The sequence below is a fragment of the Branchiostoma lanceolatum genome, chromosome 13, assembly GCF_035083965.1.
Source record: "Branchiostoma lanceolatum isolate klBraLanc5 chromosome 13, klBraLanc5.hap2, whole genome shotgun sequence".
In the NCBI taxonomy this organism is placed as follows: Eukaryota; Metazoa; Chordata; class Leptocardii; order Amphioxiformes; family Branchiostomatidae; genus Branchiostoma; species Branchiostoma lanceolatum.
In genome coordinates this window covers 3,438,873-3,450,538 of record NC_089734.1, presented here as the reverse complement: position 1 = coordinate 3,450,538, position 11,666 = coordinate 3,438,873, and the positions used below count along the sequence as shown (strand labels likewise).

Here is an 11,666-nt window from a genome sequence, read left to right as displayed (position 1 = left end):
CTTCAGAGAACAAGAAACCCAACAACGGACCACACCACAAAATATTTTTCTAGCAGTCCGTTAACAACTCGCTCAGAATCCACATCATCAGGTAAAAGTACGACCTCGCAAAGGACCACATTTCGTACAGTCATGGAAACAACGGATCAAAGCACTGTGACTTCGACTCTTGAAGAGACCACAGTGGCTGATCACACTCAAGAGCAAACAAATACCAAATTTACAACGCAGAGTGCTACAAGCACACTTGTCAGTACATCCAAAACTCTTTCAACTGAAGGACAGTCTACGGCTTATCCTTCAACGGGCACAACAATTAAATCACAAACAAGCGGAACACGAACTTCAGTCCATTCGAAGACGCTGTCCGAATCTACCCAAGTAGACCAAAGTACGACCGTGCAAGAAACCAAGTTTCCTACGATGCTGGTAACTACAGAGCGAACCAGTTTGACTTCAGCCTTGCCAGAGACCACAGTGGCTAGTACAACTACGGAGGGGGCTAGCACAATGGGATCGACTCCCGTGACGACTTCAACACAGAGTGCAACGAGCACGTCGGAAGGTCATTCCACTGTTGTACAGACTACAGAACACTCTTCCACCGGTACAACATATGGAATCAGATCGACCACAAGCAGCCCAACAACTTCAGTCCCATTGACAACGCCTACTGTATCTACATCTGCAGATGAAAGTACAGCCTCTCAAAGGACCACCTTTCCTACTGTGCCAGCAACAACAGAACAAAGCACTGTGACATCAACTCTTGAAGAGACCACAGTGGCTGGCACAACTACAGGGCAGACAAGCACTCTTGGATTGTCGTCCGCCGCATCTACAAGGCAAATCGCCACCAGAGCATTTTCCAGCACTTCACAAGGTCGATCCACCGTTGGCCAGTCTACAAGCTATTCCTCCATTGCCACAACAGGAGAAATCAGCTCAACCACATGCAGCTCGGCAACTTCTACCAAGCCGATCACACCTGCGGAATCTACACTAGCTGTCTTTAGTACAAGCGCCTCAAACACCGCATTTTCAACTGTGAGGCCAAGTACAGAGCAAAGCACTTCGACGTCTACTCTTGAAGAGGCAACTCTGCCTCTTAGGACAACGGCGCAGACTAGTACAGTAAGATCGTCTACGCCAATATCTACAACAATGAGTGCCGGAAGCACATTTGCTGGCACTACGGAGGGTCCTTCTACCGTCGGCCAGTCAACAGTACATTCATCAATTGCTACGACAGAAGAAATCAGCTCGAACATCAGTACTTCGGCAACTTCTGTCCAGCCGACAACACTTGTGGAATCGACGCTGAACTTAAGTACAGAAGAAGCACTCACAACCACACATTCGCAACCAAGTTTTACAAGTACAATTGGCAGCACAGTTCAGGCAACAACGGAACAAAGTACTCTAACATCTACCCTTCACATGTCCACTGTCCCTGATGAGACCACAGTGTTGTACAGTTCAGAGGAGCCGTCGACACCGAGTGCAACAAGCACATTGGGCAGCACAGTGCAGGCAACAACGGAACAAAGTGCTCTAACGTCGACCCTTCAAGAGTCTACAGTGGCAGGTGTAACCACGATGTACTCCAGTACTGAGGAACTACATACATCACAAAGTGCCATAAGCACATTTAGGAGCACAGTGAAGGCAACAACGGAGCAAAGCGGTCTAACAACTACTCTTCGAGGGTCCACGGTTGCTGATGAAACCACGATGCACTCTAGTACTGGAGAACTTTCGTCACTAGCACATTCAACACCTAGGGTCACAAGCACAATTGGGAGCACAGTTCAGGTAACATCGGAACAGAGTGCCCTAACATCTACCCTTCAAGGGTCCACAGCGACAATGCACTCCAGTACGGAGGAACCTCTCACAACCACGTATTGGAAACCAAGTTCCACAAGCACACTTGCCAGCACAGTGCAGGCAACAACGGAACAAAGCACAGTAGCATCAACCCATCAAAAGACCACAGTCGCGGATGAAACCACAATGCACTCTAGTACAGAAGAGCGATCGACACCAACTCATGCCACAAGCACACTTGGCAGCACAGTGCAGGCAACAACGGAACACATCACAGTAGCATCAACCCATCCAAAGACCACAGTCACTGATGAAACCACAATGCACTCTAGTACAGAAGAACGTTCGACACCAACACATGCCACAAGCACACTTGCCAGCACAGTGCAGGCAACAACGGAACAAAGCACAGTAGCATCAACCCATCCAAAGACCACAGTCACTGATGAAACCACAATGCACTCTAGTACAGAAGAACGTTCGACACCAACTCATGCCACAAGCACACTTGGCAGCACAGTGCAGGCAACAACGGAACAGAGTGCCCTAACATATACCCTTCTAGAGACCACGCATCCACAACCAAGTGCAACAAGCACACTTGGCAGTACAGTATTTGGATCGAGGGAACAAACCACTCTAACATCAACTATTGCAAAGACGACAGTCGCTGATGAAACTACGATGCACTCTAGTACAGAAGAAAGTTTGACACCAACGCCGTCACCATCGAGTGTCACAGTTCTTGCAACTACGGAACAAAGTACTCTAACATCTACCCTTCACAAGTCCACTGTCGCTGATGAGACCACAGTGCAATACAGTTCAGAGGAGCCGTCGACGCTGAGTGCAACAAGCACACTGGGCAGCACAGTGAAGGCAACAACGGAACAAAGTGCTCTAACGTCGACCTTTCAAGACTCTACAGTGGCAGATGTAACCACGATGTACTCCAGTACAGAGGAACTACATACATCACAAAGTGCCACAAGCATATTTAGGAGCACAGTGCAGGCAACAACGGAACAAAGCGGTCTAACAACTACTCTTCGAGGGTCCACGGTTGCTGATGAAACCACGATGCACTCTAGTACTGGAGAAGTTTCGTCACTAGCACATTCAACACCTAGGGTCACAAGCACAATTGGGAGCACAGTTCAGGTAACATCGGAACAGAGTGCCCTAACATCTACCCTTCAAGGGTCCACAGCGACAATGCACTCCAGTACGGAGGAACCTCTCACAACCACGTATTGGAAACCAAGTTCCACAAGCACACTTGCCAGCACAGTGCAGGCAACAACGGAACAAAGCACAGTAGCATCAACCCATCAAAAGACCACAGTCGCGGATGAAACCACAATGCACTCTAGTACAGAAGAGCGATCGACACCAACTCATGCCACAAGCACACTTGGCAGCACAGTGCAGGCAACAACGGAACACATCACAGTAGCATCAACCCATCCAAAGACCACAGTCACTGATGAAACCACAATGCACTCTAGTACAGAAGAACGTTCGACACCAACACATGCCACAAGCACACTTGCCAGCACAGTGCAGGCAACAACGGAACAAAGCACAGTAGCATCAACCCATCCAAAGACCACAGTCACTGATGAAACCACAATGCACTCTAGTACAGAAGAACGTTCGACACCAACTCATGCCACAAGCACACTTGCCAGCACAGTGCAGGCAACAACGGAACGGAGTGCCCTAACATATACCCTTCTAGAGACCACGCATCCACAACCAAGTGCCACAAGCACACTTGGCAGTACAGTATTTGGATCGAGGGAACAAACCACTCTAACATCAACTATTGCAAAGACGACAGTCGCTGATGAAACTACGATGCACTCTAGTACAGAAGAAAGTTTGACACCAACGCCGTCACCATCGAGTGTAACAGTTCTTGCAACTACGGAACAAAGTACTCTAACATCTACCCTTCACAAGTCCACTGTCGCTGATGAGACCACAGTGCAATACAGTTCAGAGGAGCCGTCGACGCTGAGTGCAACAAGCACATTGGGCAGCACAGTGCAGGCAACAACGGAACAAAGTGCTCTAACGTCGACCCTTCAAGAGTCTACAGTGGCAGATGTAACCACGATGTACTCTAGCTCAGAGGAACCACATCCATCACAAAGTGTTACAAGCACAATTGGCAGCACAGTGCAGGCAACAACGGAATATAGTGCCCTAACATCTACCCTTCGAGAGTCCAAAGCAACAATGCACTCCAGTACGCAGGAACCTCTCACAACCACGTATTGGAAACCAAGTTCCACAAGCACACTTGCCAGCACAGTGCAGGCAACAACGGAACAAATCACAGTAGCATCAACCCATCCAGAGACCACAGTCGCTGATGAAACCACAATGCACTCTAGTACAGAAGAACGATCGACACCAACTCATGCCACAAGAACACTTGGTAGCACAGTGCAGGCAACAACGGAACAAAGTGCCCTAACATCTACCCTTCAAGAGACCACGCATCCACAACCAAGTGCGACAAGCACACTTGGCAGTACAGTGTTTGGATCGAGGGAACAAACCACTCTAACATCAACTATTGCAAAGACGACAGTTGCTGATGAAACTACGATGCACTCTAGTACAGAAGAACGTTCAACACCAACTCCGTCACCATCGAGTGTCAAAAGCACAGTTCTTGCAACTACGGAACAAAGTACTCTAACATCTACCCTTCACATGTCCACTGTCCCTGATGAGACCACAGTGTTGTACAGTTCAGAGGAGCCGTCGACACCGAGTAAAACAAGCACACTGGGCAGCACAGTGCAGGCAACAACGGAACAAAGTGCTCTAACGTCGACCCTTCAAGAGTCTACAGTGGCAGATGTAACCACTATGTACTCCAGTACAGAGGAACTACATACATCACAAAGTGCCACAAGCACATTTAGGAGCACAGTGCAGGCAACAACGGAACAAAGCACTCTAACAACTACTCTTCGAGGGTCCACGGTTGCTGATGAAACCACGATGCACTCTAGTACTGGAGAACTTTCGTCACTAGCACATTCAACACAAAGTGTCACAAGCACACCTGGCATCACAGTGCCGGTAACATCGGAACATAGTGCCCTAACATCTACCCTTGGAGGGTCCACAGCGACAATGCACTCCAGTACGGAAGAACCTCTTACAACCACGTATTGGAAACCAAGTTCCACAAGCACACTTGCCAGCACAGTGCAGGCAACAACGGAACAAAGCACAGTAGCATCAACCCATCCATTGACCACAGTCGCTGATGAAACCACAATGCACTCTAGTACAGAAGAACGATCGACACCAACTCATGCAACAAGCACACTGGGCAGCACAGTGCAGGCAACAACGGAACAAAGTGCCCTAACATCTACCCTTCAAGAGACCACGCATCCACAACCAAGTGCGACAAGCACACTTGGCAGTACAGTGTTTGGATCGAGGGAACAGACCACTCTTGCATCAACTATTGCAAAGACGACAGTTGCTGATGAAACTACGATGCACTCTAGTACAGAAGAAAGTTCGACCCCAACGCCGTCACCATCGAGTGTCGAAAGCACAGTTCTTGCAACTACGGAACAAAGTACTCTAACATCTACCCTTCACAAGTCCACTGTCGCTGATGAGACCACAGTGCAATACAGTTCAGAGGAGCCGTCGACACCGAGTGCAACAAGCACACTGGGTAGCACAGTGCAGGCAACAACGGAACAAAGTGCTCTAGCGTCGACCCTTCAAGAGTCTACAGTGGCAGATGTAACCACGATGTACTCTAGTACAGAGGAACTACATTCATCACAAAGTGCGACAAGCACATTTAGGAGCACAGTGAGGGCAACAACGGAGCAAAGCGCTCTAACATCCACTCTCCAAGGGTCAACAGTTCCTGATGAAACCACGGTCCCCTTCAGTTCAGAAGAACCTTCGACACCCACACATTCACCACCAAGTGAAAAGAGCACACTTGGCAGCACAGTGCAGGCAACAACTGAACAAACTCTAACGTCGACTCTTCAAGAGTCTACAGTGGCAGATGTAACCACGATGTACTCCAGTACAGAGGAACTACATTCATCACAAAGTGCCACAAGCACATTTAGGAGCACAGTGCAGGCAACAACGGAGCAAAGCACTCTAACATCTACTCTCCTCGGGTCAAAAGTTCCTGATGAAACCACGGTCCCCTTCAGTTCAGAGGAACCGTCGACACAGACATATTCACCCTCGATTGACACAAGTACACTTGGCATCACAGTGTCGGTAACAGCGGAACATAGTGCCCTAACATCTACCATTCAAGAGTCCACAGCAACAATGCACTCCAGTACGGAGGAACCTCCCACAACCACGCATCCACAACCAAGTGCGACAAGCACACTCAACAGTACAGTGTTGGGAACAAGGGAACGAAGCACTCTAACATCAACCGAAGCAAAGACCACAGTCGCTGATGAAACCACAATGCACTCTAGTACAGAAGAACGATCGACACCAACTCATGCCACAAGCAGACTTGCCAGCACAGTGCAGGCAACAACGGAACAAAGTGCCCTAACATCTACCCTTCAAGAGACCACGCATCCACAACCAAGTGCGACAAGCACACTTGGCAGTACAGTGTTTGGATCGAGGGAACAAACCACTCTAACATCAGCCCAAGCAAAGACGACAGTTGTTGATGAAACTACGATGCACTCTAGTACAGAAGAAAGTTCGACACAAACGCCGTCACCATCGAGTGTCAAGAGCACAGTTCTTGCAACTACGGAACAACGCACTTTAACATCTACCCTTCAAAAGTCCACTGTCGCTGATGAGACCACAGTGCAATACAATTCAGAGGAGCCGTCGACACCGAGTGCAACAAGCACATTGGGCAGCACAGTGCAGGCAACAACGGAACAAAGTGCTCTAACGTCGACCCTTCAAGAGTCTACTGCGGCAGATGTAACCACGATGTACTCCAGTACAGAGGAACTACATACATCACAAAGTGCCACAAGCACGTTTAGGAGCACAGTGCAGGCAACAACGGAGCAAAGCGCTCCAACATCTACTCTCCAAGGGTCAACAGTTCCTGATGAAACCACGATGTACTCCAGTACAGAGGAACCAGATACATCACAAAGTGCCACAAGCACATTTAGGAGCACAGTGCTGGCAACAACGGAGCAAAGCACTCTAACAACTACTCTTCGAGGGTCCACGGTTGCTGATGAAACCACGATGCACTCTAGTACTGGAGAGCTTTCGTCACTAGCACATTCAACACAAAGTGTCACAAGCACAATTGGGAGCACAGTTCAGGTAACATCGGAACATAGTGCCCTAACATCTACCCTTCAAGGGTCCACAGCGACAATGCACTCCAGTACGGAGGAACCTCTCACAACCACGTATTGGAAACCAAGTTCCACAAGCACACTTGCCAGCACAGTGCAGGCAACAACGGAACAAATCACAGTAGCATCAACCAATCCATTGACCACAGTCGCTGATGAAACGAAAATGTTCTCTGGTACAGAAGAACGTTCGACACCAACTCATGCCACACGCACACTGGGCAACACAGTGCAGGCAACAACGGAACAGAGTGCCCTAACATCTACCCTTCAAGAGACCACGCATCCACAACCAAGTGCGACAAGCACACTTGGCAGTACAGTGTTTGGATCGAGGGAACAGACCACTCTTACATCAACTTTTGCAAAGACGACAGTTGCTGATGAAACTACGATGCACTCTAGTACAGAAGAAAGTTTGACACCAACGCCGTCACCATCGAGTGTCACAGTTCTTGCAACTACGGAACAAAGTACTCTAACATCTACCCTTCAAAAGTCCACTGTCGCTGATGAGACCACAGTGCAATACAGTTCAGAGGAGCCGTCGACGCTGAGTGCAACAAGCACACTGGGCAGCACAGTGAAGGCAACAACGGAACAAAGTGCTCTAACGTCGACCCTTCAAGAGTCTACAGTTGCAGATGTAACCACGATGTACTCCAGTACAGAGGAACTACATACATCACAAAGTGCCACAAGCACATTTAGGAGCACAGTGAGGGCAACAACGGAGCAAAGCGCTCTAACATCCACTCTCCAAGGGTCAACAGTTCCTGATGAAACCACGGTCCCCTTCAGTTCAGAGGAACCTTCGACACCCACACATTCACCACCAAGTGAAAAGAGCACACTTGGCAGCACAGTGCGGGCAACAACAGAACAAATTACCCTAACATCAACACTTCAAAAGTCCACAGACACTGATGAAAGCACGTTACACTCTAGTACAGAAGAGCTGTCCACACCAACATATACACTACCAAGTGGTGCAACAAGTTCACTTGACAGCACAGCGCAGACAATAACGAATCAGATCACCCTAACATCTACTTCCCAACTGTCCACCGTCCGTAAAGAAACCACAATACACACCAGTACAGAGGAACCATCAACACCCACTCACACATCGCAGAGCACACTTGGCAGCACAGTCGAGGGTACAACTTTTAGCCACTCCACCACATACCAGACAACTCCATATTTCTTATCCAAGACCACATCTGCAACGACGACAGTAAATACACCTTACAGTGACAGAAGTACGCGTCTAGCGACGACAAGGACACCCATTGGAGTTACCACTGACATGACTACACTATCTAGGACCGAGCAACCAAGTGCCACAAGCACAGTTCGAACGGAACAAACCGCTCTAACATCTAGTATTCATGAGTCCACAGACGCGAAGAAAACCACGATGTTCTCTAGCACAGAAGAACCGTTGACATCCCCACTTTCATCCCAGAGTGCCAGAACCGCACTGGGCAGCACAGTTCAGGCAACAACCTTTAGCACGACAACCAACCTTGTAGACCAAACTACGTCCGAGGTACCAAGTACCACATATCAGGAAGATGCAACTGCATCTACCACATCTACAACGGAAATTCTACCAACAACAGCCGAGGAGCCATTCACAGATTTTCTGGCAACAACAGCCGAAAATGTAGTCACAGAACCTCCGCCAACTACAACCGAAGGGCTATTCACTTCAACTATGTCAACAACGCCATCGGCAGTGCTAACTACCGGGAAAACAAATGGGATTCTATCAACGACCAGAAACCCAACAACCTCAGTTCCTTTTTCGACACTTGTATCAACTGCAGACCAAAGAACGCCCCAGTCTACACAAGTTACAGGTCTTTCCACATCAACCACAACGGAAGGTAAATTGTGTATACATATTACCATTTTTTTATACATATTTTACACTGTTTCAAAATTAAGCACAACGCATCAGAACTCAATAAGCAAGATTTATATCTGATGATAGCTTTTTTTTATCTTTGGTCAGTGTATTTAAATTTATTCTAAGGCTATGGTTACATTCTCTCTATTATCACTTCACACCATGTAAAAAGACAGAGGCGATGTTCATAATTATAAATGTTTTGAAACTCAATATTTTCCTGAAGATGCCTGCCTGTCGTGTGTGCCTAACGCGTTCTGCCTAAGTACTGAGGGCGATCCTCATTGTGTGTGCAACCCGGGATACGTTTGGAATGGGACGTCATGTGAAGAATGTAAGTTTTTGCTACGTATAGATTGTACATGTAGTTACAAGTGTTGGTTTAGACATATGTCATCTGAACGTTTAAGAAGTGAATACCCAGAACTTCAGGAAGCATTTCAAAGTTCATAAAGGCGTGAAAATATGTTGTATCTTTACCACGAGGGGATAACTTGGTTACTTCTATTACCTTCTCTTGATCTTGTTGCTTTATTAAAGCAAACAAATTCTATACAATGTATTGCAGACAGGTAGCATGATTTAATTGCAGTTATCACTGCAGTTTGCAGTTCCATTCAAATGTCTGTACTATGATCTAGTGTCCTGTTTTTTTCCACAGTTCCAGCTATAATTGGATTGAAACTCACTCTCAGTGCCCTGGAATGGGATTCTGAATTCTTAGTCATTTCGAGCACTCGGTTTAGAGGCATTTCGAACATTGTAATAGACAAGGTGAGTGGGTATATTGTTTCGCTGATTATGTTTCTGACTAATCGTTATATTACGTTCATTGTTACTGTTGTACCGTCACGTGTACACCCATTGCTACATTTGGCTTGAATAAGCCTTTTTTTGTACGTCTGGTATTCGATGATAAGATTTAATCTGCAAATTAATATATTGCAAACTGTTTTGTGATAAGCACAATGACAAGAGGAAAGTTTGGGAAATACTTTACCTTTCTATCTATATTTTTTCAAACTATTTATCCATGTTTGTACAATCTAGCTCTACTTCATAGTTTTCAAACCTAAAGAAGAACCAGAGCTGTAGCATTTGCAAGCATTGTTTCACTGCGATGTACTTAACGATATTATTTGATTTTTTTCGACACCTAATCACTAAAATCCTTGCCTTATTCACGAATGAATTTTGTGAACGCGAAAATAACCCCTTTGTTGTACTAGTAAAGATCTTTTTCATCACTTTTTCTACAGATATCGGAGTACTTTACCTCTAACAGTGGTTCGAGACTCAGCACGATCTTCAGTAGTTCTACAGTCCTCAACTTTTACGAGGGCAGTGTCGTATCTACGACGCTTCTGAGCTTTAGTTCATCCTGTGTGGAAAAGGAAGAGGTTACAAGTTTCCTAACCGAGTCCATTGCTGCAGACAACAACAACACGCTCGGCATCATTCTACGTTCTGCCTACGGTACATTGTTTTCTACAACATTTTGGCTCATTTATAATATACAGAAACTTAAGAAAAAGATAGACATGAATTAAGCAGCACAAGCTGTCCAGGCGTTAAAAACAGCTAATCCGTGTACATATAGCAATAAAAATCACTACGCATACAATGTCATTCTATGCATCAAGCCAGGATGTTTGTACCGGCATGTGTTACAATGCCATGAACACAGTTTGTTTACTATGGAGTTTGGTTTAAAATATCAAAGCCTTTTTCCATCTGATTTTAAACTATGCCATTTTATTTACCTACACTGCGGATGGCTTACAATCTTTAACGTTGTCGATATTTCATCCCCTAAGAAATTTGCTCGGATGATTACTGTTCCGATGAATCCTCTTGCTCCGAGGTCGACACTGACACTGAGACTGACAGAGAATGCAGGTAATGTGTGTTAAATTTCATCAACAATATTTTGCAAAAACTGCTATGTATTGCCTTATAGTGTCTTATAGTCGTATTCATTGTGATTTTAATGTTAGTGGTCCGCAACATCAGCTTGTCTGCCTGGCGTTCCACTGTGTATTGTATTGTTGCAATTTCTAATAAAGATAAAGAAAAACTGCTACGTTCGTTGTAAAATGCAGTGTATGTCGGACGCTTTCGTCTTTTTTCATTTTCTTTCATCTATCTCTTTACAGAATAGGGGACCTTGTTATACCGTGCGACTGTGAAGGTAAGGTCTTCGTCACGATTTCCACACGTTTCCATATTGTATGAAAAATAATTCCTTGAACAAGATAACAAAACACAATAGCACAAACTATACTAACAACTTAGCTAGAGATTAAACAAGCATTGTTGCCACATTTACATTGCAAACAACACAGCCTGATTCACTCACACGATCGCAACATTGTCACAGGGCATACAATTACTAAACATTTAAAGACAGATCTGTATCTTTGTCAATCAAGTAGAAGGCACAAAACATACCATCTAACCATACAGTACACGAAAATATTTTTTTCCTGAACTATGACCACAGTGCCAACGACAACTATGACAACGGGTGGTCGGCATACCAGTGG

The 11,666-nt window shown here is 46.1% G+C and overlaps 1 protein-coding gene across 1 annotated transcript; it reads left to right on the top strand.

Moving 5' to 3' along the window:
• The first annotated feature begins 423 nt into the window (after positions 1-423).
• Positions 424-11,281, top strand: LOC136447120 (serine-rich adhesin for platelets-like). Its single transcript, XM_066445813.1, has 3 exons — positions 424-8,757; positions 10,380-10,596; positions 11,277-11,281. The coding sequence occupies exons 1-3, from the start codon at positions 424-426 to the stop codon at positions 11,279-11,281; spliced, it is 8,556 nt and encodes a 2,851-aa protein (XP_066301910.1).
• Positions 11,282-11,666: the final 385 nt, after the last annotated feature.

What these genes read in the sequence shown, in the direction of transcription:
- LOC136447120 (XM_066445813.1), top strand. Translation starts at nt 424, where the DNA reads ATGCTGGTAACTACAGAGCGAACCAGTTTGACTTCAGCCTTGCCAGAG. An exon ending in TAGACCAAACTACGTCCGAG is followed by an intron (nt 8,758 to 10,379) that starts GTACCAAGTACC and finishes CTTTTTCTACAG; the next exon opens with ATATCGGAGTACTTTACCTC.